This window comes from Nothoprocta perdicaria, unplaced genomic scaffold (assembly GCF_003342845.1).
Source record: "Nothoprocta perdicaria isolate Ctin4 unplaced genomic scaffold, notPer1 scaffold_14, whole genome shotgun sequence".
Classification (NCBI taxonomy): Eukaryota; Metazoa; Chordata; class Aves; order Tinamiformes; family Tinamidae; genus Nothoprocta; species Nothoprocta perdicaria.
The window spans coordinates 5,385,555-5,410,143 of NW_020454538.1; the positions used below are offsets into that span (position 1 = coordinate 5,385,555).

At 40.2% G+C, this 24,589-nt stretch overlaps 1 protein-coding gene across 1 annotated transcript; it reads right to left on the reverse strand.

Moving 5' to 3' along the window:
- Window positions 1–19: 19 nt before the first annotated feature.
- Window positions 20–23,396, reverse strand: HTRA3 (HtrA serine peptidase 3). Its single transcript, XM_026034200.1, has 9 exons — window positions 22,730–23,396; window positions 14,921–15,020; window positions 12,759–12,981; window positions 11,990–12,184; window positions 9,079–9,111; window positions 8,279–8,393; window positions 3,821–3,869; window positions 1,963–2,058; window positions 20–1,033 (listed from the first exon to the last, which is right to left on the reverse strand). The coding sequence occupies exons 1-9, from the start codon at window positions 23,151–23,153 to the stop codon at window positions 868–870; spliced, it is 1,401 nt and encodes a 466-aa protein (XP_025889985.1). The 5' UTR covers window positions 23,154–23,396; the 3' UTR covers window positions 20–867.
- Between the last annotated feature and the right edge of the window lie 1,193 nt (window positions 23,397–24,589).

Sequence of the window (24,589 nt, forward strand, 5' to 3'; positions counted from 1 at the left end):
ACAGAGAGAGTAGAAACACTTGTTTAAAAAGAGATTTACAGCAACACTTTATTTGTGTAAACTTTTATCTCCTTACAGTAGAAACATACACAGTACAAGCCAAAAGTAGTATAACAATTTTACAGCAAAGCTTACTGGTAAAATGCGAAACTAATTTGTATCAAATTAAAAAAAAATGTGCACTTTCTCAAACTTAACTTTGTTCAGCACATCGTTTTGATTTATATATAATAATGCATTAATTCTATAAGAATCATTTACTATATTCCAAAATTGCATGACCTAGGTGTAACACTCTATAGCCTGATACCATTTTTGTTCCTTTCAATATTTACAAATTTAATCTGTTTGCATTGACATGTAGCATACAAGCACTTAGAACAGATACAAGCTTTGCCAATACTAGTTTCACATAAAAAAATGGTAAACAAAAAGCTCAATTTTGCATTGCAATAGCTTGGTTCTGCTGTAGCCATGACTGTAATTCAGGGGAAAAAAAATCCCCTTTTGGCATGTTTCCTCACTTTCAGCAATGTTTTGGTCTTTCAAACCACTGAACTGAAACCGCTCTGAACTCTACGGGAAGTAGAAGTGGACCCCATTTCTACCAGCTACCTTTTTTTTTTCCTCCTCTCCCTCCCCAGAACACAATTTCTTTCTTTTTTTTTTTTTTTGCAAAGTTACATCTTCTATGCATGGCATAATCCAATTCATCCCAGCTACTATGTACAGAAATGGCTCAGGCAATTAAGTTAGTCCACCTTGTCATTAGTCAACAGGAAGTATAATTACTGTAGCTGTAAAGGAGGTATCTAGTGTTCCAGAATAAGTGAGTTTAATTGTGATGAAACTCTTCCTCAGTTCTATTTACATGACAACTTCAGGCTCAATGTTAAATAGCAAATCGTCATTTCCTCTCCGAACTTCAAGTAGTAGAGGTGACTCATTCATCACAGCCTCTTGCAGGTCACTGGAAGTCATCAAAGGCCGCCCGTTGACTTTAACGATGATATCTCCATCTTGTATCCCTCCTCTGCATAGGTAAGGAAAAAAGAAAGAATGCATTCTACCCAGCAAAATAGTGCCAGGGGTATTCACCATGTCATACTCTCTGCTTGCTTTAGTTTCCATAGGAGAGGAGTTTTACACTTCTGGTAGAGACTAATGAGTAATTCTCATACATACTACTACATACAACATACTAATGCTCACTAAAGCAAAATCAGGCTTGGAATATTTCACTGGAGATTTTCTTCTAAAACACTCAGAGAGTACACACAGCCTCTTTTCTCTTTGCTTTTTAGAAATAGAAAGGACTTCTAGCCATGGCTGATTCACTCCATCCACTTGAAAGACTATGGCTCTGTCTCTACAGTAGATTTCACACAGAAGAAATTAAATCTATTCGCATAATTTAAAGACAAATTAAATGTATCAACTGAATTATAAGTAAATTATTTCTTTCCTGCTGCTCAAGCGTTAGAAAGAATGGCTGATCTTCTTAGCTTTGTATCTTCTTAATAATTCCTAAAATAATTTATAAAAATGTGCTGCTTATTTTCCAACTTTTCTATATAATGTTTTCTTCCTCAAAGATAAATAATTGTCTCAGAGAATAACTTAAGCAATTTCTAACATGAATGCAATGCTATCTCACAATTAAACTCAAAGTTTCTACTTATTAATATTTATCTTTCAGGGAAAACAAAAAAATGGCTCATAAATCTATATCCTATTAGTGCTTTACGATGTCATTTGAGAAGTTTTGAAATAGAAATATTTCAACTTTGTAAAGGTGAGTTGGATCTTAGCACAAATACTTTAATGGGTTTTTTTAAACAAAAAAAAAMCATTATTTTTTAACACACAAATCAAGACTGCTATGAGTAAGTGCTTGAATACAAAGAGAAATACCTATTTGGAAATACATTTATGGTTAAGAAAATAATGTGTTCTGCATACCTATGAGAAGGTGAATTTGGAACCACTTCATGTACATAAATTCCACTTCTGACATCAGGGAAATCAGGATTGTTGTGTTTCAGTTCTTCCACCAAGCTAAAGAGGATCAAAACCATATAACATTTAATTCCACTAGTGTTATAAAATCAGTATTATTTAAAGTGTTCCTTTATTCTGGTTCTTGCCCCCAAATAAATAATGTAATAGAGAAATGTTTGCCTCTCCCCCTTTGGCTGACAATGTAGAGAATGCAAACTTAAATAAAACAAGTTAACAGCCCAATCCAAAGTAATACATTTCAAGAGTCAAAAATATTTACCTGTGCAAAAACTGCTATATTTAATGTTCTCATAAAGCTACTGCAAGAGCTTGAGTTGTGCTATTTGCAGCAGTAGCACAGAGAGCCCCTGCCATACACACCTGCTGTCCTAGGGACTGCACAGGGATGAAAGTCATTCTTGCTCCAAAGAATTAACATTGGTGATAAGGCAGAAATTTGCTAATGACTTTCTTTTATTCTGCAAGTCTTTAATTAGAAGAACAATGCTTTTAACAACTTCTGTAAACAACTAGAACTATAATTTTTCCATAGGACTACTGCTTCAGTTTCAAGTTTTCTCACCAATAAAATTGGTTGTGCTTGTCTTCATAAAGATGACAGGAACCAGCTGTAAAATAGAGACTCTAAGTATGCCCCCTCACTTCTGGGCAGATGATGCCATGTCAAACCTGGGTATAGTGTTAAAATCCACTTGCAACAAGAAAGAGTTTTATAGTAACAATGGATTACTTTGCTGTCTGTCAAGAGAATTTGGGGTACCTCAGATGGAAAGGAAGCCACAATAGCTGCAAACAGTTTCATTTTGCTTTTGATTGAGGAAGCTAACATAATTAAATGTCTAAAACAAACACACAGAGATAAATAGCCTATAGATATCTTACACTGCTTTATTAGGTACAATAGAAGCAGTASAACCTCACACTATGCTCACGCCACAATATTTAGAGGCCCATCCTGCAGTTTTCTCAATTGGTGATGGTCTGGTGGTGTTAGTGCCATTACACTGATTCATTCCAGCTGAGGATCTGACCCTCTGGGGAGCCCTGCCAGAGTGTAACTCAATAAATAAAGATGGTTTTGGCTACAACCCCAGCTGTAAATTGTCTTGTTTAATTTTGTAGTCTACTGCCACATTGGAAACGTGCCTACTAGTGGAAAAGGCCATGAGCGTTAAGAACTCTCATTTGTTATCCCAGGCCATGTGTGGGTAACAAGGAGACACAAACCAGTGTGAGAGAGAAAGTCAAGAACTGGAGGAGGGTTTCCATATTCTGGTTTTGCTAAGAGAAACAAAGATTTACTTCTGTTGTTTAGCAACTGCTTTATTTCAAATCAATGGTTAGACACCAAATCCTGCATGTGGTCTCCACTGGCACTGATAAAATTACTGCCAAACCCTCAAGCATCTAAACTGTTACCAGCACTTACATAGTCACGTAAATGCAGCAGCTTGTTTAAAATCATGCCTGAAACTTGGTGCAATTCCAGATATGCTGGTCAAGAACCCAAAAAAAAAAAAAAAAAAAAGTATCCAAGCTCCTCCTAACTTCCCACAGTTATAAACAGAGCATTCACCAGCCTTAGTATTTACTAAATGATTGACTGATTTTCCGAGGCTCAGAACACACATTTCACCAATACAGTGTTCACAAGACTTTTTGAAGCTAGCACGTATGTCTGCATTCTGTAATTCTGTAGGGGTTTATAACCTAAGCTGAATAATGTAGCTCTGAATTGAACACATTTTGTAATTAAGTCTATGAACAATTATACAGATTACTTCTCCAAGATACTTACGCAGGAGTTATTGTCAGCATTCTGATGCCAATGAAACGCTTCTTCCCATCTGAAAATAACAAATTTAAGACATTTAGGCAAAAACTGCCAAAATTGTTGGATATCAAGTATCTGCCAATTTAAAAAAGGACGTAACAGTTTWAAAAAATCAGGCATATCAACAATGATACCAACTTTTCTTTTGCCTGACTGTGGTGTATGGAATGAGAATCCTCACCAGTGAGAAAGTAAGAGAAGGTTGTTTCCACTCTGTAAAAGATTGCAGGAATGTACAAATGAGATTTAAAGAAATGAAAATTTCTTTAAAAGAAAAGACAGCCTCATAGAGAAACATGTGAAAGCTTATGAAAGTACCAGCGCAAGCAGTGCCATATTTCATCCCAAAAGAAATGAAAAGTGAATTAAAGACCTTAACCAGGACTCTATAGAATCTTAAATGGTGGAAATGCTTCTAGAACAGCATCAAATTCCTGCAATTGGCCTTCAGTAAACAAGATATTGCACAGCTGCTTTACAAACAAATGCACTCTGACAATGTCCTGGAGAGAGTGTCTCAGCAGTCAGTTATATCCGGTATTAAATAATATTTCCCCTTACTTGTTCCAGCATAACTACTTCACAAATCCTTTGAGATTATCCATATTCTCATATAAGAGGAAGACTGAAAAGGAGATGTCCAGAATCTCCTCTAACTCTTATTCTTTCCAAGAAAGTAATTCCAAACTAAGGATCTAGTCCTGAACATGTCCAATATTCCTATTAGCATCAGTGCTGAGGAGTAAAATATGGGATTTTCTACACTCTGGACAAACTTGCATCCCCAATCAGCAYGCAGGCTTTTCCTTGAAACACTCTGGCTTTCCTGTATTTTAGATTAAAATCCATCTGATCAAAACCAGATACTGTATGGTCTCCATGAGCAAGTCTCATTACTTTAAATTGAGGTCTCAAAAACCTTTGGGCATGAGTCGGAACTGGTGAACTCATGTTCCTTTAGTCCATGTAGCACACATTCATCCTTAAAAGGTAAGTTTTCAAATAAAAAAGGCAAACATTCTAATTCTTCCAGCTAAAAATAAGTTTTCCCCAAYGTAGACAGTTAAATGATAAAGTTGTCTGCAAGTCAAACTGAAGAGATCTATAAATGACACAGAGTCCCTGGTGACAATTTACTGTCTCTGTTCAACARTTTACTGCTGGTCATGGCCTGTGTGATGCGGGAAGATGTAGGAGCATAATGTGTACTCTGAGGGCTGAGTTAGGACTGGAGACTTGAAAAGAAAATGCAGATRAAAGGATGGGCAAAAACTGATCTGGAAGAAACAAAACAACAAGAGGGAGATTGGGCAAGAATGGAAAACCACAAGCAGAAATACTGCTGATCTAAAGGAGATTCTTCTCCCTGTGGCTGATGACACGTGCAAAAACATAGCTTTGAAAAAAAAATCTAGCAATTATAGAGTTATTTGCTACTAAAATTCTCGTGTCATTTAGGGGCAACTTTGGGTATGATTTCACTCCTGTTCATGCAACAAAATTAAAAGTGCCTTCAGACCTCCCCCTCAATTTTTGAAGTTTAATATACTTAGAATAGTGAGTGTCACTGTAACAATAAAAAAGATTATTTCATAAACTAAGCTATGAAGTTAATGGGAGACTAGTAATCAGTATATTGCATTATTTTAGTAGCAGAAGTTGTCTGTAGAGTCAACATTCCTCCTGACCACCACCCTCCCAACCATTTCCAATGTCAGATTTCACAGAGGAGAACTTCAGGCTTTCTCTTTTGCAAAAATTAATTTCATTAAATTTAACCCAAATTGAACATCTTACATGAAAATAAAGTTTCATCAACATTGAGTAGAGGGAATATAATTGTCCACTTTACTAGAAATAACAGCAGAGACTGAATGGGCACAGAGAACATTTCATCACCCCAAGGGAGGGCCATTTTGAGGCCGGGACTGAGTCACATTGGCAGAGCAGCTTGTGGCACCTGGAAGGACCGCTCTTGTTTTACATCTGCTCTGAGAATAAAACGTCTCAAGATCTGTCATCTCGACAGCTTGCGCAATGAGGCATAAGAAAGAAAAAATCATTACAAGAACTCAAATAGAGGCCTTAAATCTAAGAGACATCACAAGGGTGAAGTCCCAGTAGTAGTTAAAAGAATACTAATATGTCGGCACAGTCAAGCTGAAAAGATAGGAAGCTATTGCAGCTGGAAGCTGGAACACTGCATGGCAGAGGGAGATGTAGAGATCATAGATAGCTCCTGTAAGCACCAGGCCAGATTAAGCACTGAGGTAGGTGCCTTGTGCCATGGCAGCAGCACGAAGACAAGCAAACAGGCCTTGTCCCTTTGTCTAAACTTGAGCCTGGTTTGTGTTAACACAATGTCACCAGCAGCTGATTCCAAGTATCTAGAAAGAGTGGACTATTTAAGGTGCTTTCTGTTCTGAAAGGCATTTTTAAAATCAACAGTAAGGGCAGCATTTACCTTATTAAAAAAAAAAAAAAAAAGAAAAAAAGTTTATGGCAGTTTATAAGTGTATAACAATACACACACAGAAACCACATAGACACAAAGGCTGACAAAAGAAGTGTTTACACAGGGCTGTGTGCTATAAGCTGTGGCAAAAAGAAATGATAGATCCAAATTAAGGGGCCAGTTACTCAAACTCTTACAGATGTACGTATTTTGGCATATGAGTATCCCCATTGCAGTTGATTTCACTGGGACCAGGATATCTCCATGATTTCCAAGAGAAGGAATGAATCCTGCACTTGTAGTAGAGCAGAAAATAAAACTCCTACTTCTCTGCTCACTCCTTTTGCTCTTGCATATTGCATTGGCTCTCCTGAAAGCACGCAAGAAAGACATTCTGCTGCCAAGCTCCAGTCTAGAATATTGAATTACATATGTGCAGGGCATCTTTCACATGCATTGTGTGCCAGAATTTGATCAGCAATCTTCACATATACCCAGAGAGCCTCTGAAGCAGCCTTCATGGCTACTGGTAATAATTACCATTAAGAATGATACAAATACATAAGCGAGCAGAGAGTTTCACCACAACTGATAAAACGTTACAAGGATGTAACTGCAGATACATATAAATGATTTGTTGAATATGGTCAGTACTACCATTGCCCATCTTGAAATAGTTTTTATTCACTCTTCTACTGATATTATGAGAGGCCAGGCTGACCTCCTTGGCTGGACTTTCTCCCTAATATGATACTACACTTCTAATTTGGTGTCTTTAATCCCAGAGTATCTGTGTTCAACATCTCTGTGGTTTTACTGCTCTGATCAAGACTTAATTAGTGTATGGCAGGCCGAAGACTGGAATTGAGAAATTCCTATAGGTAACAGCAAAAGACACTGAGAAAAAGTCAGTCAATGCCTCGATATATAGACTCACTTCCAGAATTAAGGAAAAAACATGCAGATGGTTAAAATCTAGAAATGGATGAAGACACAACTTCATGCACCAGTTTAAAATTTTCTAGCTATAAAATAAGGTTGCCAATATTACTGTTAAATCCAGAATTGGCAAAGATTTTCAGGCCTTTCAGTGAAAAAATATCTCTGGAGTGTGATAAATTCCTAGTCAAAAATACATTGCGTATTATGTAGGTATTACACACATATTAGGTAATGTATAACATTTGGCTAATAAAAATTAGTCCAAATAATTCAAATGCCATTCTCACCCTACTATTTTTTTTTGTTCCTATACAAAAGTATATTATCTATTTGCAGTTATATACAATGAATGGGACTTCACAAATGTATGCATTATGTGTAAAACTGGTGGATAGTAGTTACCTGGTCAGCTCAAACTTGAAAGACCTAAGATCAAGCATTTTGAGCAGTATCCTGAATATCTCCTATATGCCAGAGTGAATCTGGAAAGAGCTGTTTCCTAAAGGAACTTTATCATCTTTAGGCAATATGATACTTAGAGCCAAATAGAAATACCCTTAAACTTATTTCATATGATCTAATTGTACCATAAGGGTGGATCCCACCAAAACTGCTGAAATGTAATTGAAGTAAATATGATAAAAACATCTCAAGAATTCTGCTTACAGTTATGACAGGGAATAACATTTTCCTTGTATAGTTTGTGGAAGAGAAGCATAAGGCCCCTTGATCAAATCACCATTTGTTCTCAAGATTATTTGAGGCTGTGATAACTTATATGCATCCTTATCATCCTCCCACATCTCCATCTTCCCAGATACTCTTTGGAAGGAGGGTCGAATAACAAATGCTCACCACCACTTCTACAATGTTGTCCTCTACACCCAAGTCCATAAATAGGTGTCCAATACTGTAAATGAATGCTGCATCTTCCAGTACCAGGACTCCAGACCTGCGTCCTTTGGCATTTCACTGAGAGATAATAACTGGGAGGTGACAGCATCAGTGTTTTCTGCAGACCTTACCTTTACTTTGTTTGTCGTGTGACTCTGTGAGGAACTGAGTGATGCGGTCTGAAGGAATAGCAAAGGAAATCCCTGCTGTAACCTTTAAGGTATTAATTCCAATCACTTCACCATCCTGTAAAGAGACAGGAACCAATTAATTTGCTGCTAATGCATAGGGTTCAACTTGCTACCTAGCATTTTGTTTTAAAAGATGGTGAAGTTTTTTTTTTTTTTAATGTAATCAGTCAAAAAAATAAACATTATTTCTAGGAAAGAATCTGGGCTATAATTCACATTGCTTCATATTTAACTACAATGGCCAAAGAGATAACAGTACAGCTTGTTTATCCAGGGTTCATCCAACCACTCAGCAAGAGGCTCCCTCCACTGCAGTGATCAGCTGCACTTTAGCAACAGTTCACTAAAGTGAGTTCACTCACTTTAAAGCTATGATTTAGCCATGCTAAAATCTGCTGGGTGGATTCTTGAGATCCCAGCTTTGCCCTGCATCCCAAGTTTCAGAAACAACAGAGCTACTCCCACCAGATTCCCTTCTCCACCTGCTGTGCAAAATTTCTTCTGGTCTCCACAGAAATATTTTTTCAAATGTGTATGAACAGAAACTCACTTTATGTGATTGGTATTAGCTTCAGTGTAGATACCCACCATTAGCCTGCATGACTGGAAGCCAAAGTGTAACTGAGAAGCCTTTACAATTTAGCAAAAGAGCACTCCCTGCAGCCACTATGTATCCTCTGGCTAGTAATTTGCACAGAAAAACCAAACAGACAGCTAAAAAGTAAGCCATACAGACTTACCAGATTAACCAGAGGTCCTCCAGAATTTCCATACTGTAAAAGTGACAAAGAAAACAATAAATTGGTGAGCCATTGCAGGAATTAAAAATTGCATTTCACACAGCATTTTGTTGGTTAGCAAATGAAAGAAGCAAGGCATTTCTTAGGCCTGTTCTACCTGTTCATACCTCTACCTCTAATGATCAGATTTTTTTTTCCTTTTTAGAAACAGGTCTCAAGTTAGGAGCATAACTTTCCAATCAAAATAACTAGGTCATAATTTAAAGGAGAATCACTAAGAAGTTAAAACAAGTATTCGAGTATTTTTTCTGAATATCATTAAAACAAAGTTTTGAGAAAATTAGTTGCTGTTTAAAATAATATTTCAGTGAAGTGCTCTTAGCTTCACAGAATCACAGAATGGCTGATGTTGGAAGGGACATCTAGAGATCATCTAGTCCAATCCCCCTGCTCCAGCAGGGATACCCAGAACACAGGTCCAGGCAGGCTTAGAAGATCTCCAGAGAAGGAGACTCCACAACCTCTCTGAGCAGCCTGTTCAAAGGCTCTGTCACCCTTACAAATAAAGAAGTTCTTCCTCAAATGTAGAAGGAACTTCCTTATTAGCTTATTATTTTTGAGAGGCGTTGTTCATCACTCTAGTCTGCAATACTGTCAGTCTTTCTTATTCTCTACCAGGAGAGAAAAGAGCCCTTTGTAAGCTCCCTCCATGGTACACTGCTGTGAAGCAGGCAGCCTTGGTAACCATAGATTTGCAAACAGTTCTGAGGAGAGCACACAGCAACTCTGAGCAGTTTTAAATTGCCTAATACCTAATGGCCTTCAAAGGAAAAATCCAAACAGGACTACAGGAAGTGGGAGTTGGCAAAGTTTCTTGTCCATCTTCATGTTGGCTCACCAACATTGTTTTTGAGTGAGGCCAGTCTATCAAATAGCCAAGTGCAGCAACTCACCACTCAAAATAAACAGAAGCTAAGGAAGGCATGACAGCAACATGAGCCATCTAAACTGTTTACACTTAGATAGCACTGGACAAACCTTATTTATTATCAGAAGAATAAAACGGATATCAAAGTTTTAAACAGCTTCGAAGTTCATGTTTGAAAAGAGAGATCGGTTTCTTATGCAGTCTCTTTTCAGTGACCAGGGGCTATAACATTTGATTTTTATGTCTCACATAAAAATCCAATAAAGGAACCAATATAGTGATTTTTCAACCTTCAGACACTCTTTCAATCACAATTTTTAGCATATCATCTTGCATTTATTCATCCTCTGCTTGAAGGATATGATAATGGAAGACGCTTGGCACAGGCAGGATAGCTCCATTTAGGAACGCATGGCCCTGTTCTCTCCTGCCACATGTTCCTGCTGTCCCAGCATTTCTCAGAAGGCAGCTGCATGCACATTCCTGCAGGAAAGTCTTGGCTGAGCCACAGGAATGCTCTGAATAGAGCAGCTCTCAAACTCCTCCCATTCTCAGGAGAAAACTAGTGCATTAGCTAAGCACACAGCCTGCCTATGCCAGGGACTCCCTTCATATTCTGTAGTCTCTTACGACAAAGCAAGCTCAAATATTTTGTCATTTTCCCTACCTCATCTTCTCTTACTATTCCTTTTAATCTACTATTACCTGATTCACTTTGCTATCTTTGTCTAAGTTGGTTCATTAGCTTTTCACAGCAGTCCTTGCTTGAGCACATACAAGGAAGCAGTTTGATCTGGAGGAATGTGCACAGGCGTGAAGTCAAGAATCCCATGTTCTAATTCTGGCTCTGCCACCAATTCAGTCTGTGCTCCCAAGTAACCCATTTTGCATAAGCTTCTCTATTTGCAACTGAGCAAACCAATACCAATTAAATGTCTTAAGAGTTTCAGCTCCTGATACATACAGGAGTTTGTGGTTTTTGTTGGTTTTTTGTTTTTGTTATTGTTTTTTTGAGAAAGCTCCTTTTAGGTCACACCAAAAGTAATCATTTTTTCATATGATTTCTCTCAAAAAGTCTGTGAAAATAAACATTTATGAAGTGCTTTGCATGTGTAAGATTCTAAGCATTCTGATTTGTTGAGTTTGGTATTCAGAGCTATTAAATAAAGGCTGGAAATATTTTCCTTTTAATGTATAACAGATTTAAGCTGTAAAATTTCAATCTGTTTTCTACCTCAGATGTGCACACAGTATTCTTTAAAAATCACCACAAGTTATATTCACATCTGAAGACTTCACTTAAGTTCTTTGCATACTCTTTGGAGCAGTGCTTCAGCTGCTCTGAAGGGATATTGTTTTCATTTAATTACATGTTTCTAAAATACACATAATGCAGAGGGTCTTAACTCTGAAAAATATCCTAAGTTTTAAGGTATTTTATATCTAGACTCTTATTTGGGGTACGTGATGCACATAAAAAAACCTTTAAGTTCTTACTTCGACTTCCTGACAATAAACCCAAGCTGATGCTATCAACTTCACAACTCAACCAGGCTCTAATGGATGGAGGTAAAAAACCCTGGCTCTATTCTACAGCTTGAGGGACAAGATTAGCTGAACAAGCACAGAGAGAAGATTTACTGCTCTTCTGTATAACCATGTTACTGCACGAGATCTACACGACAAGAGAGATCTGTCATATCTGGCATTTCTGTAGACAACTGCAAAGAGGACCATTTTATTTAACACCCCTTCACGACCCTAATGTCTGAATGAAAATTACAGACACCATATAGTCTTTAAAAAGACTATAAAAGGAGATTTAAAAAGGGGATGTCACTAATTTTTAACAGAGCTCTTTTAAATCAGGGAATTCATCTTTCAGAGCACACACTTCCCTCTTGAACAGGGCTTGCAAGGTCCCAGGACCATGAGGGTCCCAGGACCATGAGGGTCCCAGCCCCTTGCACTCCTGGTACTTACATTGATAATAGCATCTGTCTGAACGTAATCCATGTCCGAGTCCCTGAGGCCAAGTTCTTTGCCATCTCGCTGAGCAGTGCTGACAATACCTGTTGTTACTGTATTCTGCAAGGCAAATGGGCTTCCAATGGCCACCACAAATTCCCCTGGCCTCAGGTCAGCAGAGTGTCCCAGTAATAATACAGGCAGCTTTTTCTTAAATAAACATGTGAAGAAGCATTAGTTTAGATCTGAAAATCCCCTGACTAAACATCAAGAAGTAGAGAGAGGCATACTGTCATGCAACTCAGTATCATATGCCCCAAACTTAAACCAGATCACACTAAGGTAGGACATTACTAAATGCCACCAAAATTCAGAACCATATTTTGCCGATTTTCCAGCAGACTGTTCCAGCAGACAGAATTCCCTACAGAATTAGCATGCAACCTGCCTACTGACATTCTGTCATTCCCACTACACTGCATACCACTTTACAGTTCACAACCACACTAAACTAGGATTGCCTAAAGACAATTTTGGCTACCAGCATCATAATGTGGCCACATACTAGCCAGGCCACATTATTTTTAGCAGTTCTGGAAGAGACACATACATTCAGGATATGAAAGATTTCCAGGCTTACAGATACAATTTGTTCTGAATATCATTATCCCCAGATCTGTTCCCAAGGAACACCTAAATAAGTATTCCAACCAGGCAGCATGTACTTAACAGAAACTGAAATAAAGTTTCCAAAATCATTCATTCCTCTGTTTAGACCACTCACCTTAGGGTGAATCTTTATTGTTGCAATGTCAGACTTCTTGTCAATGTCTTTGATGGTGGCTTCATAGGTATCTCCATTTTGTAGCTGCACTTTCAACTGTTGTCTCCCTGATATGGCATTGGTGCTTGACACCACGTGGGCATTGGTCACGATTAAACCGGAATCAGACATAATAAATCCAGATCCACTGGAAAGGGGCACATTCCGACCAAAAAGAGGGTGCCTGTACAAAACATAAATAGCTATTATTCAAAAGCGGAGTGTGTGTGAGAGAGGATTATAGCATTAAAAGTTACCCATCACCTTTCATTCCAATAAATACCAAAGCATTAGAAGACTCCTATTAGAGTACTTAAATATATATATATATATATATATATGTATATGTATATGTAATACTGATGAAGAAAGGAACACTTCTTGAAACCCAGTGGACTGCTTTTAGTCAGGCAGGGAGACATGAACTGAGGTTTCCAGAAAACTGGCAGATCACATAGTCCTTTTCTTTATTAATTTTCTTTTTAAACTTTTCCTTGCAAGAAGGAAAAGGCAGGTGGCAAGAAGAGAGAGGACCTCATGTGATCCCACTACCTGCTTCTATAATGAAAGAAAATGAGGTCAGGAAGTAGACAGGGCTGACAAATGGACTGATCCTGTAACAGGAAAGAGCTGCCCAGGGAAGAAAGAACCTTGCAGCTGGATGGGGAAGCCAAGGGGGTGGTGAGGTCTCAGGAGATCAGCCAGCATGAGTGTAGAAAAGTTTGCAGGCTGAAAGGACCAGGAATGTAAAAGAAGAAATGAAAAACACTATCAAGGGGTGACATTTGAAGGGAATATCATTTGCTGCACCAAAGATAGCTAAAAGACTTTATTGTACATGTTATAGGTACAATATTATTGTATATGTTCAAGGTATTTAATTTTTCCTGTGAACAATTGCTGCAGTCACCTTAGATTCACTAGAGGAACAGAAAGTGCCTTAGCAAGAGAAAATGAGAAAAGGTGCAGAAATTCATCTTTCATGTGATCCTTATTAGAAAATTGTTTGAGAGTTCTGGGTTGCTCAGCAGTAGAAAACTGGAGCCAATCTTAGGCAGAAGGCAGTATCACAACTAGTGTCCAATAGGTCACTAGACAAACATTTCCTGTTAGGGAAGGAAAAACTAATATTGAGAATACATCAAAAGACCTAAAAGTTCTCAATTGTAATGTTCTCTTAACAGTTAAACTAAGAGTTAAGTTCAGTTAACGCTGAAAGTCTTTTAACATTCTCTTAAAAGATCAGTCACCATGTGCACATGCCAAGTTTCAAGCTCAATTATCTACCTTAGTTCTACAAATAAAAAACAAACAAACAAATAGTATGCAAAATTCTCCAAGAAAAACAAATACTATGCAAATTCTCCAAGAAATTCTTAAGCTCTTGCAAAATAAGAGCATCCCTTAGAGAATAAGAAAGCCTGATAAAGGAATATCTGTAATATTGGTAGTGACTTGTTCTGACAGCAGGTTGTTTTGGGTATTTGATATTAAAAGTTGCCTCCTTAGCTCCACCTTTCATATACTTAATCTTGTTCCGCCTTGGTTAGTAAATTTAGTAGATTATTTTTACATCTACTAAAAGTATTTATATGGTTAGGTGGATTACAGATGGTCAACGAGATACCTCTCAATGTTCTTCCTGACAAAATGAAATCACTTGACATCACCACTCACTGAAATAAGCAAGAAAACACTATGTTTTGCAGTTTACTTTTCTGTACTTTTTGTTTGTTTGCTTTTCAACTCCACATAATAAACACAATCCAACAGACATTACATTGTTGTGAAGGCTGCAAATGTCTCCAAAGATAATGTATCCTTTGAGGGCAGTATCTGTTGAAAGTCAGTTGAGAGACTCTAAGCCCAGTAAAATAAACCTACTAAACAGGAACAAGACACAAAAAAAATAGGTAATCACTTTTCTTATGAAAGCTCACTCTCATAATCCCCAGATCTTGCTTCCCTGAAGGAGACTCCTATAACATTTCAAAGTAGTTTTGAACATCAGCAGTTCGATGTTACAGCAGTGACTGTTCTATYTGAGAGCAAAAGGAGGAAAAGGAAAATCTTTGTAGCCCCTTAAACAATGCAGTTAAAATATAAAGAGTTAAAAGTCTTACCTAAGGAAAAGTTCAATGTGCACAACTGCAGGTGCAATCTTTTCCACAACATCTGCTATGAAGTTAAATTTGTATCTTGGGCTGCTGGACTGTAGGTGACCTATACTAGCAAAAAGAATTGGATATGTTAATAAGAAAATAACCTTTTAAACAAGTGAGATAAATATGTTTTGAATGTTTTCAACCAGACTTGGGCAAAAGCAATTGAAGTCATTAGGATTTGTTTACAATTAATTTTTTGCTTGATCCTGAGAAAGCTAAACAACAGTTTTCCAATTTTCTTGGGAGTTTCCAACTTTATCTTGAGTATTTTCCTCAGCAAAACTACTAATTATTAGCTAAAATACATAGGATCATAGGACAAGTCAGTCTGGAAGGGACCTGAAATCTCAACCAAGTTGGAAGGTTGGAGGGAGCTTAAAAGGATCCAGCCAGAGAGGTTGGACTAGAAATGTCTCCAGAGAGGCTTCCTGCTCAAATCAGGTTCAGCTACCAACTCAAAAGCACAAAAGCTCTGGAAACCTGGAAGAATGAAGATTTGCGCCTGTTCCACTGCGTCATTATCCTCACAAGGAAAGTTGTTTTCTTATAACCAGTCTGAGCATCTCTTGCTGAAATTCATGCTTGTCTCCTCTCACCCTTCCACTATGCACTTCTGTGAAAAGCCTGGCTCAGTCCAGGCACTGGCAGGCTGCTGTTAGGTCACCCTGAAGCTGCACTTTGTCCAAGCTGAGCAAGCCCAGCTTCCTCAGCCTTTTCTCCCAGGACATGTGCTGCACCCTCAGCCATCTCGGTGTCCCTCTGCTGAACTTGCTGCAGTTATCAATGTCTTTCTTCTAGTGAGGTTCCCAAACACAGATGCTCTAGACATAGTCTAATGAGCACCATGTAACATCATTGCAGCTCCTTACGATTGCGTTTAGAACCCAAATGAGGATTTTTTTGGAGACACATTAGAAACCTACTGTAAATCATAACTTTTCCACTTAAAAAGTTTTGCAAGCTCACAACTAAGCTATCAAAACATAACTATAGATTACTAAATACTAAGCAGTCTGGTGGAAGACAACTCAGTACAAACTTAAACGACACCATATACAACAGCTATGAATATTCGATGGAGGTGCTGTGAAATGACTATCTCAGAGGGAAAGAAGCCCACAGCATCGTGGATTGGAGTGTCATGACATCCCAAAGTAGCAATTCTTTGCATGCTAAAATGTCATGCTTATCTGCAGTGCGTAACACATGAGGCCACATCATCACACATTATAATAACACATGAATCTAATTCCTCTTTTGAAAGTATGCAGTTTTCTTACTTCAGCTGCCCTTTAGCCTTGTCTCTCCATGGAAAGTAAGTGTGAGAGAAAGGATACACATCATGCAAAAAGGAGAAATACACGGGAAARAAAGGAGGAAGAAGTTTGACAATGAGAGAGTTCTCATATATTTTGATTTTCTGTGTAGTTCTTAATTAGGAAATCACTCTGGCCAACTCAAATCGAAAGCTGCTTTGCTGTGCATTAAACCTTGTAAATTAGTTGGAATAAGTACAGAGATTGCAGCACACTGGAGTCTAACTGATTTACGAAAAGAAGATTCTCTCCTATTCTTCAAATGAATACATAAATTAATGGAAAATGCAGAAGTAATGCTAACAGTTTATTTAATCTTTCAAAAGGCCTTCACAGTAAAGGACCTGCAGATTGAGAAAATGAGAGATCTTACATTATATCACAGTAACTAAGAGAGTTGAATCAAACACTGGAGTTTTTGGAGCATAATTTGGGATGGATTCAACACCAGTCCCAAGAAGAAAAAACAAAGTCTTAAAGGAATCAAATCAAGACAACTAGGGATGTCTCATTAGAGCTTTGAGTGGTCTTCTTCCTGTTACTGGACATGGGATTTAGCTCTGAAAGGAAATCATGCTTACATTTAGCAAGCTAAATTTATATAAAATGGTATAAACAAAAGGAACAACTTGGCAGGAAGAGATTTAGCCTATTTTATGTACATTCTCACGTACTCTGAAAAAACACTTCTGAACGCTTCTAAACATGCTTATTTCAGTACTTGGTTTAAAAAAGACACTGCATACAGAGGCCAATCAGATGCAAGCTCAATACCCTGTTATTTGTTTGGTTTACTGAACCACTGAATATTTATCTTACCTTCAAATCACAAGCAATTTGCCTGATTATGCAGTATATCCTTTGAAGTTTAGTGCCATGAGTTTAAATGCTTGCATATACAGCAGTGTACACTGATGGGATATAATATCATTACTATATTTGTCTTAAGGGAAACGACTATATGTCTACAGGAGACAGTAGGTTACACCTTCAGTTGAGATACATGAGTATAAGTGGAGGAAAAAAACATGGTGAATGTGGACTCTCCAACTGGCATATATCAGCATAGCTCTGCATAAGTCAATCAGTTTGCATTAGCTGAGAGCTGAGCTGTTCTTTCCATGCCAAATTGTCACAGCACAAGGCTGAAAGAGCAGCAGAGGAAGATGGCCAAAGTGCGCAGAGCCACCAGTGAAACCTCATGGGTGGCAGAGCCTTCCTAGCTGAGATTTGGAGTAGGTAGGGGAAGAAAATGTGACAGAGATAGCAGATGAACAAAACCATGGCAAGGGGAGAAGAAAATAAATGAGGTAGTAGGGAATATATAAAACCAAAGCAAAGCCTTTGAAAGCATTTATCAGTGTGAGCTAGGGGCAGAAGACAAGAATAATCGGACCTGAAGGTAAATTTAAATGTACCCTGTATATTCACTGGGGATATATAGAGAGGGGAAATTTCAAACAAAGGAAGATCAAGAGTAACAGACACACGAACTTTGCAAGAAAAGGTCTAGTAGCATTGTAGTGCACTCCCACAGAGCTGACCAGCAGCAGTCCTCAATGTACTTTAACAGGAAGGTGTTTCAGACTGAGAAACCAAGGAGGGAAGTAATGTACTACCTTGTACAACACATACAAGGTCAGCATGCAAACATATGTTAAGAACTAGAGTGGCAGAACTGGGGCCTTGTATCAGACCTCCAATGTGACCATTAATCTGTACTACTGGTAGGGACTTGCTGCTGCTGTTATTCTTACTACATCATAAAATCACACATGTGATAGTCCTAGGATTTTTTTTTTTTTCCTTGCAGATATTCTTGCTGCATTACACAGCTTTCATGCAGCTCTCAGACCTCTACTGGACTGTGACTGTAAAAGCCCCACATGTACCATGTGTTTTGATCTATTGACATACTGACATTYGATGCCTATTTTTAGGAAGGTCTCTCAGTAACATCCATTATGTTTGGTGATTTTACTACATGCGCATAATCCATCTCATTAATCAAGGCTAATTTGGCATGGCATAAAGCCATCACTTAATCCAATTAACTATCTTTAAAATAACCAAGATATGAAAGCAGCTTTGAGSAAGCTGCATTTTAAACAAAATCATTTTTATATGGTGTTATCTGCATTCTTAATTGAAAGAACTTATCTTTTGCAGGCTACTCCAAATCCACAAATCAGCCAGTTTTCTGCAGATCTGAACTCCTGTTTTATCATTTGAATTAAGTTTTTAGATTATCAGAAGATCTCAGCATTCCGCACCTTTTACAAAGTACTCGAAATCCAGACTTGGTTATTAGGGAATAAATTGGAATTAGATTTGTTCATTCTGTTTTGCAAGGTTTGATCTACAGTTGCAGCTCTATGTACTCCAGCTACATGAGATTTATATGGCTAGAACTAAGGGTCTGTCAGGTGTGAGTCACCTTAATTATCAGCTTAACACTTTCTTCTGTCTACAGACTATGAGCTCATTTWATAGCTTTATATTTACTTAGTTGCAGAAGGAACAGATGCACTTTGATTTCATTAACACTGTTGTAAACCAGGAGCAACTGTTTTACCAGATTTGTAGAGTTAAATAGTTTGAACAAAGCTGAGAAAAAAATTAGTAGAAATAAATTGTCATAGTCCCAGTGAAGACARTAAAGTTACACCACGTTACATTTGCTGAAGACTGAAAGTGTCTGAATAGCTGCCAACTTATTCCCTGTGGAATTAAATCAGACCATATTCACTGCTTTCTTAAAGACAATGTATTGCAATAAAATCCACWATTTTGTATCATTAAGAATTTGTGAGCCTGAGAAACTCATTCTTTTGAGGTTGTTCCACCATCCTCCTTTTTAAAGCTTGCTTCAGAAAAGATCTGCATGTTCAGCTAAATTATTATGTCTAAGGGAGGACTGCAACCTGGCAGATATGATCACCAGGGATAAACACTGTCCCTACTGTGCTTTCATGGAAAGAAATGAAAGACAAATAAAAGATTATAATGTCTCTGCTTAAAAAACAGAAACGTCTGTGGAAAACATAGGTTCACAGGCAGCTTTTCTGATGAATTCAGCATTAAGATCAAGTTGCATAGCTGTGCAGTGACCATAAAGCCTTGGTGACTTTAATGCTACATTATGTTTCGGGCAACTTGTTTATTCAGTGAATATCTACCGTGCACAGATGAAAACAGTTTGTGAACCATCACCAAAGTGGCTTTCTTGTGCAGTGCTGAAGTCCCAAGGGCCAGATGGAGATGGACTGATGCCTGCCTTCCTGCAAAGACACTCAGCTGCCTCGCTGACTTTATAACCTGGTTATTCCTCCTTCCCAAGTGACGTGCACGGGGAGATTGAACGAAACCATCTCGTTACTGTTAGAGATTTTTCACAAAAACAGTGAAGTGCTATACTCAGAAGACGGCAAACACTAAACAATGTTCATCCTCAGCTGCAGGAACTCGAAACAGATGCAAACATAAGGAAAACAGTCAGCAAAGGAATGCAACTAGAGCTTGAGCTTTCAGCCAATACCTTGCAATGATTTCCCTAAATAAAGCATACAGCCGGAGGGAGCCTTAGGCTCTGATGACAAGAATGCCAGTAGGAAACTTCCATACATTTTACTGGGCCAGTTTCTCAGAAATGCAAGCAATGATACGGTCCATTGCTCCTTTGTACTTCCAAGGTTACATGCATGAATGCTCCAGATATCCCAGGTGGGATATCTGCTTATTTTAACTGTATTTTCAATTTTTTTTTTTTTTTTTTGTGGGGGGGGGAACTAAGCTTGTAGACTTACTAGATTTGACTGACACAACTAAGATTTTACATCATGGCTCCTTTCTGACAGTTTCTTCAGATATGTAATTCAGAGCACAGACAGTCTCAGATGTAAACCTGCAAAGAATCAGTATGGAAAGCAATGGGACTCATTTCCTGGAATGTCTTTCCTCAAAAGCTTTTTAATCAATCTTCTTAGTTACTTTGTTCCATTAACAGAATAGTATCTTTATATCTCCAAAATATTTTTTCCCTTTACTTTTGCCTCCTACATTAGAAAATCCAGATCTTCATTTGACATCTGAAWTTTTTTTTATATAAACCATTAGCACAGTCAGCATTGCAGGGAATTATTAACTGTGCTGAGAACATTGTACTGAGGGCCCATAAACAGCTCTCTGTGCAGAAAAGTCTAACATCAATTGCTCATAAATTGCAGGAGGCTTCACAAATTCTTTGTGTTTAGATTCAGAATTTAACCCACCTAAAAATCCTGGTGACTATTTAGCATCGCGGATAAGTCAAGGGGTCTGCCAAGATGTATGAGTAATTTTATGAGCAGTGGTTTCCAGGGCATGTCCCACCGGAGAACATCAGTGAGAGGCCAATTCCTGTATCTCTGTGCAGCGTCCTGCCCTTAGTGCACAGTGTCTGCACCTTTCAGTTTGGCACGTGGTGTTCCTTGTGCTAATCCAAGTCTTTCGCAAGGAAAGAATAGTTCTGTCATTTCTGGAATTATCACTTCCTTGGTTGTTCTGGGCACCTCTCTCCTTCCTTCCCTTCTGAATCTTTGTTTCTTTTTTTTTTTTTTGTTTTTTTTTCATATTCTGTGTGTTCTGGAAACTAAGCCTAAGTCAAGCGAGGTAAGGCTACTGTTATCTGGGACTGTTTTAATATATGTCAAGTTAAACTGGATTTACTTTGCAACTCGCTCAGGGCCTCCAAACTCTGAGTCATCTGAGGCCAAATTTCCGTCTTGAACAGGGAAAATAGAGAAACTCAACAGTAATTTTAAACTGTCGATTTTCTTTTAAACCCTCTCATTACAGCCATGCATGTTATTGTTTTAAAAAAAAATACACATACACAAAAAAAACATAATTGAGTTCTATTCCTGGCTCAACCACTGATTCAAGACTGACCTTGGGCAACACAGCTAGTTTCTTTGAACTTGAGTTTGTGCAGCTGTAGAGCTGAATAAGAAATTAAAACTTCACAGACAACCAGATGCTTCATCTAAGCTGAGGTTTACTGGGACAAAAATATGGCCAAAATAAGTGAACTGTAAAATAGTTGCTTGAAAAAAAATATTACCTCCACCTCGCTGCTCTGAATTCCTAAGCCGATTACAGCAGACTCAGGAGAATTCCACAAAGAAAATGTCATAGGTACCAAACCCCAGGCACCCTGTAAGCCCTTAGACACGGGCGAGTTTGCCAATTTGGGTTAAAAGTTCTAATTATTTTGCAATGGATGAATTCAACCGAACATTAGAAGGACTAAAGTAAAGGGATGCTTAGATGAAAATGAATAGGCAAGCAACAAGTTGTCACTGAAAAATGATGGAGAGACTGATCACTGCAGCTCCATACTGACATCCTGAGACATTCTTGACTCTACAACATATGCCTGAAGTAACTTCAGGAATATCTTTTGACCTCCTTCCTCATGCCACAGTTTACCTGCTGTAAAGAGTGGCATGTATGAAAGTCCTCTCTTTATAGAGCAGTTCTTAAAGACTAGGGACAGTAATACTCTCTTCTCACTCCTTCCACTGCTTTTAACAAATTTGCCATGTATGAACAACAGAGCAGTTAAAGGTTCACCTGGAATAACAGAAGCATCGAGGCATGTTTTAAAACCTTGTTAAACACATGATTCTTCTTTCCAGGAGGACTTTGCAAAGGCAGTGTAACATAGTGTGAAAATAACATGCAAGGAAATGCACTAACAGAAGTAAGCAAAATTAACACTTCCAGAAAGTGAAACATTTTAATTAAAAAAAAAAAAAAAACTAAACTTCAAATTAAAACAATCAAGCTTGAAGTTACCAAAACTGTTGGGATATCCTAAGTGAAGCAAAGGCTCCAATGTCTTACTGCAATGAGGAGATCGTCTGACATCCTGATCAGTATTTTAAGCTGTCAAAGGAGTTCACTGATATACTTTCCTCTCTACACTCTCAAGACTACAGATGCAAGYCCTCCTCCAGGAAGGAAATATGAGAGACAACGGGTGATGTTTAGATATGACCTAGTGCCATTTTGGGTGGATTTTTTTGGCCTGTTTCAGCTACCTGGCTTTGGCAGGTAGTTTCCCTCTAGAGATGCCTACTGGGTGAATTAATCAAATTCTTTTATAAAGCCAGGCCCTGGGGAAGGCCCAAGCGTGTCAGCGCTTCCWGACTCTCCGATCTGCTTGCACAACACTTGGTGCATCCCAGCTGCGAGATACCCACGGATTGAACATTGACGTCGAGTTACGACACTGACGCCAACAGCGGCACCAAATGCTCGCGGCACTGACCAAGGCTTCCCCACATTCGGGACATCTCCCTGCCCCAACGGGACCATCGCGGGTCCCGCTGCAGTCGAGCGGGACAAGGTGCCACAGCAGAGCCCCGGGCCTCCCCGCTGCCCCCAGGTCCCCACGCTGGGCTCCTACCCGATTCGCAGGCGCCTTTCTGGAGCTGGGCGATGGCGTGCAGGCCGTGCTGCAGCGCCTTGCGGCTGGCRGCCTTCAGCTGGCACACGTTGTCGTAGGTGCGGCCGTCGCTGCCGCACACCTGCCCGCTCAGCTTGCACTGGCAGACGCCCTTGGCGAAGCGCTTGCCCATGGGGTAGCGGCAGTCGAGGCTGTCGCCGCAGGGCGGGTCCTCCTTGCGGCCGCAGGACTCGCCCTCGCCGGCGGCGCAGACAAGGCAGCAGTTGCAGCGGTCGGGGACGTAGCCGCTGGGGCAGCTGGGGCTGGGGCACTTGGAGACATCGCAGCGGGCYGGGCACTTGGTGCGGGCGGGCGGCAGCTCGGCGGCGCCGCGGCCGCGGCTCAGGCACAGCACGAGCAGCGGGCTCAGCAGCGCGAGCCGCATCGTGGCAGGGCAGCGGGGCAGGGGCAGTCAGGCTGCGCGTGCCTGCAGGTGCCTCCTCCCGCCTGCCTCCCCGAGCAGCGCTGAGCGGCGCAGGGAGAGGAGCAGGGAGAGCGCAAAGCGGTGGAGCACGGGCTGCCTCAGTTCATGGGAGAAGCGCAGCAGCTCGGCGGCTCCCCAGCACTAGCTCGCAGGGCACAGAGCCATGGCCAAGGCGCCACGCAAAGGGGAGCACCTTCTTCGGGCGGCGGAGGGAAGCAGCGAGGGCAGCGGCGAGCCGACCCGTGGTGTTATATGGGGGACGTGGCCGCGGCCGCCTCCAGCTGCAGCGGCGCCAGCAGCAGCAGCTGCGGGAGCTGCGGGGCGGCCGCCAGGCCCCACCCCGGCCGGGGAGGGAGGACCGGTACCCGCGGGCGGGCGGCGGGCGCCCCTGGGCCGGCCGCCAGGCAGGCAGGGCCCGCTGCCCCGGGCAGCCTGCCCGAGGGAGGGAGGCAGGGAGGGAAGGAGCACGGGCTGCTCTCCAGCCAGGGCCATGACACCCATGCGCGGGAAACCGGCCCAAGGCAGGGAAGGTGGAGGGCGAAACCGGCTGGTGCAGCATGCGGGCAGGGTGCATTAAGAAAGTGAATGTATAAGAGTGTATACTCTTGAAGAGTGCCGTAGTGACCTCTGCGAGCTGGGGGYAGAAAGCTGACAGCCATTTTGCCCTCCCTCACCCCTTAACATTGCCAGTGTTGCTAACACTTGTCACCCATTAGCAGTGGCACTGTTACTAAGTCATGGCTGAAGGCTRATAGCTAGGGGGATAGCTAGGCCCCTGTCACACTATCACACCGCGTGGTATTCGGGGTTTGAGTCCCTGTTTGTAAATAGTAAAGTCGAGGCACAGAGAGCTTGAGGTAACACAGTGCTCCATCCCATACAGCGCTGCAACGTGTCGTCCATGACAGTCCCTTCCTGCCCTCGGGGACCCTCGTTGGACACTCCTCCAACTTTGTAAGTGAAAATGTTGTCCAAGCCTTAATTCTGTTGGTCGTTTTCTTTCTCTTTCATCCATCATTGTTATGAAGCAYTTATAAATACTTATCTGAGCCTGTTTAACTCCATTCATCAGTGCACTCTGTGCAAGGAGCAAAACGTGCAAAGCAAACCTTGCCCCTGTGGGCCATGCCCGTGAGCGAACACTTGTGTTTGCCGAGAGGTAGTTACTAGTCCCAGTTCTCACGTTAAGTAGTTAAGATATGGAGGGAGCTGACGTTCAGCAGTGTTACTTGAGGAGAAAAGTCTCTGACGTAGCTAATCTGCAGGCAGCATCAAAGCCCCTTGGTAAGTGTTATTTATCAGATGTAACCTTGGACCCTTGATCTTGGACCCTTAACTTCCACCTCCAGTCTCCCCATTTCTCTGCAAGAAGGATGCAGCTTGTGCAGCCCTGCGAG